The sequence below is a fragment of the Musca autumnalis genome, unplaced genomic scaffold, assembly GCF_047663935.1.
Source record: "Musca autumnalis isolate F117 unplaced genomic scaffold, ASM4766393v1 scaffold_3, whole genome shotgun sequence".
Lineage (NCBI taxonomy): Eukaryota > Metazoa > Arthropoda > Insecta > Diptera > Muscidae > Musca > Musca autumnalis.
Window position 1 is genome coordinate 236,850,259 of NW_027411866.1, and position 5,830 is coordinate 236,856,088.

The 5,830-nt window shown below is 34.0% G+C and overlaps 1 protein-coding gene across 1 annotated transcript in view; it reads right to left on the reverse strand.

The window, feature by feature from the left end:
* Window positions 1-564: 564 nt before the first annotated feature.
* LOC141399140 (uncharacterized) overlaps window positions 565-5,830 on the reverse strand; it is a 337,564-nt gene continuing 332,298 nt past the window's right edge. Inside the window, exons 11-12 of the mRNA XM_073977303.1 lie at window positions 4,860-5,052; window positions 565-1,548 (exon numbers count right to left, since the gene is read on the reverse strand). Of these exons, the coding sequence (XP_073833404.1) occupies window positions 695-1,548; window positions 4,860-5,052 (1,047 nt within the window). The 3' untranslated portion in view covers window positions 565-694. The remainder of the gene's footprint in view (window positions 1,549-4,859; window positions 5,053-5,830) is intronic.

Here is a 5,830-nt window from a genome sequence, read left to right on the forward strand (position 1 = left end):
GTTTGTTTTGAAAAACATTACTCTCTGTAATAGAGGGTAATAAATGAAGTTGAGCCAATGGGGGAATACTCCACTCAAGCAATCAAATGAGATTGAATCTTCAACAATAAACAAAACAAACAAAATAGTGAAATAATAATAAAATAATTTAGGGATTTTTTAAACAAAAATATTACCAGACCTGGGATACATTTGGTGATACAAAATATATGATACTTGTCTGATGAGAAAAATTCAGATCTTTTTCTCCAATAAACCGGATAATGCTGTGAATTCGATGCAAATGACAATCAATATTTAAACATATGTTCTTTGAATAATCAAAATTCAAGTGTTGGCTATGGTTGGATAGTGAAGATTAAAAGAAATACTATTTTTTTATATATATTTTTAAATTTTTAAACAATAAGTTTGATTTGTGCTTGCTTATAAGTATTTTAATGAAAATTGGGCCTTTTTTATGAAACCATAATTTTTTTTTTGGAATTTGTTGGGCCTTTTCTACAGATTTTGGTTTGGTAGTTAGTTGAGTCTTTGTTATTGTCCTGACCAACAAATTAGTGATGATTGATTTTCAATAATAATTTTCAAAATTATGAACTGCTATCTACACTTATTTTTAAAAAAAATACGTCTTCTTCTATACACAATTCCGTTGTTTCGCGAATGATTCGCTTATTTATTTCTGTTCCTCTTAAATGACAAACAAATCACTGCAACTGGAAGAATTTCTTCGTTTTGCCACATTGATGGCTTTCTTGAAACGCAAAACGGACGACAAGAAAACCTTGGTACGGCTGGTAAGTTTTGAAACCGTTTTACGATTACAATCATTGAGCAGTGAATCTTCCGCTTGTGTCTCGCCATAATGTTGTGTCGCATCATGACTCACACCCTTTGAACTGCCAATTCCCGAACTGCTGTCATAGGATTTACGAGATTTTGGTGATGAATTAACGCTACCAAACGGGGTGCGTATATTAGTCGCCTTAGTAGCACCACCTCCGCCACCAGTTAGTAACTCAAATTTACTTAAGGGTTTTGTGCCTTGGCCATAACCATAATTTGATGAGGATGCCATGCGTTGTGCCTCTTCTTCATCTTCCAATTCGCTTTCACCCATTTTCAAAATGCTTTCTAAATTCAAAGTGCGCTTGTTGGGTTTCCTCACAGGGCCAGTTTTTGTTGTACTTGCCGATGATAGACTTGTACTTGCCGTTCGTTCACTGCCCGTACCAATACCCTCATCACCCATAATATTGTTTGATTGATTTTCATCTTGGCCGGTATCCTCATCTTCATCTTCGGGCTGACACATTGACATTTGACGCACCATTCGCCGAGGTGGTGCATAGAGACGTCGATGTTTTTGTATGGCATTCTGCAGGTTGAGACGTTGTCGATCTTTTTCACTGAGATTTCGTAAACGTTGGGGATTTAACTTCACTTGGGCCACTATGCCCACCAACAGTTCATCAACATTGTGATCCAATCCCGAGGAGGTTTCAATGAATTTACAGGCAATATCTTTGGCCACCTTGCGACCCACTGAAAAGAAAGAAGGCCAACGGAAAGTGGTAAATTAGGGAGGAGAAAGGTAATTTAACAAGTAAAAAAGTATCAGTCGGCTTTGCCGACAGAGATATACCCTCAGCCTGTGTATATTGAAACAATTTTTTTCCCAAAAAACGCATGTATTTAGGGAGTTTTAAAAATTTTGGGCGTTTGAACTGACAAAAATGTTGATTAGGATTTAATATCAAAAGTTTTGCGGAGGAGATACTAAAAAGAATGGATCTCCAGCCACTACATATGGTACCATAGGGGTTTTTTAGAACTTCAGGGATGTTTGCTCAAGAAGTATGAACTTGCCCCTGAAACAATTGATTCAGCAATGCAATGCATCGCAATTGATTCAGCAATGCAAGTTGCTTCAACAAAAATCAAAGTGATTCGAAAGCAGGTCTTAAAGTGAACATGTATCCGAAATTTTGAGTGGGAGGTACCGGATGGAGTGGACAAATATAGTCCATATTTGAACCTGATCTATATCTGGTAGATATATTAGAATGTGTAAAGTATGGACCAATTCGGCCACTCTCTTCAAGACTTATCGTACGCACAATTTTTCCGAACATTTTTGAACTTTTGTGGGGGAGGTACCTGAAGGAGTGGACCGATATGGCTTATCTTCGAACTTAAACTATGTTTGGACAAAATATTACTAAGGCCAAACTTTGGACCGAATCGGCAGACCTGTTCGATAGTTATTTTGCCCTCCAACCTCCTCACACGGTGTCATAGGGGTTTTTTGCAACTTTCAGGCTATTTTCTCAGGAAGTATGGACTTGCCCCTGATGAAACTTATACCGTCGTATGGAGGGCAGTGAATACAAGTTGCTAAAGCAAAAATCAAAGCGATTCGAGAGATGTTCCTAAACTGAACTTTTCCAAAATTTTGTGTGGGAGGTACCCGACGGAGTGGACCGATTGAGTCCATATTAAAACCTGATCTAAGTCTGGTACACGCTCCACGATGGGCAAAGTATGGACCAAATCGGTTACACCCTTCAAGAGTTATCGTGCGTACAAATTTTCCGATCATTTTCGAACTTTTGTAGGGGAGGTACCGGAAGGAGTGGACCGATATAGCTCATCTTCGAACTTAAACTAAGTTTGGACAAAATATTACGAAAGCCAAAATTTGAACCGAATCGGTTCATCCCTTCGAGAGTTATCGTGCGCTCCAGCCAGCCAGACAGACAGACAGACAGACGGACGGACATTGCTCAATCGACTCCAAATTGTCTGAAACACATTTCGTACAAACATACTTGGGGTCTAAAACCATTATTTCGATGAGGCACATTTTGCCCGTATGAAAGTGTATATACCCTTCATAGCCTAAAGGCTGAGGGTATAAAAAATTTCACGTTGGCCCCAAAAATATTTAAACAAAAATCCACGTGGGTCCTAAAATATTTAAAAATATGCGTGGGTCCTCAAAATATTTAAAAAAAATCCACATGTGTTCAAAAATACATATTTGAAAAAATCCACGTTGGTCCTAAAAATGTTTTAAAAAATATTTTTAAAAAATCCACGTTGCTCCTAAAAATGTTTTAAAAATATTTTAAAAAATCCACGTTGCTCCTAAAAATATTTTAAAAAATCCACGTGGCTCCTAAAAATATTTTAAAAAATCCACGTGGCTCCTAAAAATATTTTAAAAAATCCACGTGGCTCCTAAAAATATTTTAAAAAAACCACGTTGCTCCTAAAAATATTTTAAAAAATCCACGTTGCTCCTAAAAATATTTTAAAAAATCCACGTTGCTCCTAAAAATATTTTAAAAAATCCACGTTGCTCCTAAAAATATTTTAAAAAATCCAAGTTGCTTCTAAAATTATTTTAAAAAAAATCCACGTTGCTCCTAAAAATATTTAAAAAATCTACGTTGCTCCTAAAAATATTTCAAAAAAATCCACGTTGCTCCTAAAAATATTTGAAAAAATCCACGTTGCTCCTAAAAATATTTTAAAAAATCCACGTTGCTCCTAAAAATATTTGAAAAAATCCACGTTGCTCCTAAAAATATTTGAAAAAATCCACGTTGCTCCTAAAAATATTTTAAAAAATCCACGTTGCTCCTAAAAATATTTTAAAAAATCCACGTTGCTCCTAAAAATATTTAAAAAAATCCACGTTGCTCCTAAAAATATTTTAAAAAATCCACGTTGCTCCTAAAAATATTTTAAAAAATCCACGTTGCTCCTAAAAATATTTTAAAAAATCCACGTTGCTCCTAAACATATTTTAAAAAATCCACGTTGCTCCTAAAAATATTTTAAAAAATCCACGTTGCTCCTAAAAATATTTTAAAAAATCCACGTTGCTCCTAAAAATATTTTAAAAAATCCACGTTGCTCCTAAAAATATTTTAAAAAATCCACGTTGCTCCTAAACATATTTTTAAAAATCAACGTTGCTCCTAAAAATATTTTAAAAAATCCACGTTGCTCCTAAAAATATTTTAAAAAATCCACGTTGCTCCTAAAAATATTTTAAAAAATCCACGTTGCTCCTAAAAATATTTAAAAAAATCCACGTTGCTCCTAAAAATATTTTAAAAAAATCCACGTTGCTCCTAAAAATATTTTAAAAAATCCACGTTGCTCCTAAAAATATTTTAAAAAATCCACGTTGCTCCTAAACATATTTTAAAAATCCACGTTGCTCCTAAAAATATTTTAAAAAATCCACGTTGCTCCTAAAAATATTTTAAAAAATCCACGTTGCTCCTAAAAATATTTTAAAAAATCCACGTTGCTCCTAAAAATATTTTAAAAAGTCCACGTTGCTCCTAAAAATATTTTAAAAAATCCACGTTGCTCCTAAAAATATTTGAAAAAATCCACGTTGCTCCTAAAAATATTTGAAAAAATCCACGTTGCTCCTAAAAATATTTGAAAAAATCCACGTTGCTCCTAAAAATATTTTAAAAAATCCACGTTGCTCCTAAAAATATTTAAAAAAATCCACGTTGCTCCTAAAAATATTTAAAAAAATCCACGTTGCTCCTAAAAATATTTTAAAAAATCCACGTTGCTCCTAAAAATATTTTAAAAAATCCACGTTGCTCCTAAAAATATTTTAAAAAATCCACGTTGCTCCTAAACATATTTTAAAAATCCACGTTGTTTCTAAAAAACATGTTAAAAATTCCACTAGCAATTTAAAAAAACAATCCTCCGCCTAAAAATATTTAAAAAATCCACGTTGACTGTCACTGGCTCACACATCACATATCAAATTCGTTATATTCCATTAAAATAAATGTCCGTAGAGAATTACTTACTTTGCCGATTAACCTCTCGATGTCGTTCCAAATCAGTCTTATTGCCCACCAATATTGCACCTCGTGTCAGCAGCATTTCATTCTCCTTAAGATATTGCAATATCCTCTCGGCTTGTTTAAATGAATTGCGGTCCACCACAGAATAGACAACAACAAATAAGTCAATGTTGTAGGTGGAACAGAAGGCCTCTGTCTGCAAGAAAAATAGGCAAGGAGAGAAGAGAATTAATGAAGAAAACATGATAAACACAAACAGAAATTCAATTATTTAAAGACAACCAACTGCTTTGTTAATACAGCACAGCACAAATAAGCAAATAACAAAAGATGGAGGCTGGAACAGCAGCGGACAAAGGTGGCGATAAGAGATGAGAAAATGTGAACTTGTTTTCCTATTAAAAACTATTAAAATGGAAATGTTATTATCATTCTTCGTTTGTTGTTCATTTGTCTTTAACAACATAACATGATAATTATAAGAAAACACACACAAACTGGTAGACAGGAGCGCTGTTAAGAAGGAAGATTAGGGTAAAGTAGGTTCTCTTGGTAAAAGGAGCTTAGTGTTATCCCTTTTTGCCAATAACTTTTCAATTTCTTATGAATTTGTATCTGATTCCTTATATTTTGGTCCCTCTGAAATCTGTAGAAAATAAATTTCTGGCTCCATTCCTGTGCGGAATTTTTCTTCTTCCAATGAATTTTCTCATCCTTTCAAGTACAAATTGTCAAACTTGTTCATTTTGGTTAATATCATGTTTTATAAACACCGAAGTGCCATAAAACAGCACATTACTTAAATATGTATGTCCGTATGGCCTTCATTATTGCCAGGCACATACAATGCCAGCTTCTCTTGGCCATAAAAATATTAATATTTTCTACTAATAATAAAAACAACAACATAAGAGTACAACAACGATGTCAATGCCATTGTCCATGGTTGTGATGTTGGTGATTACAATACGACG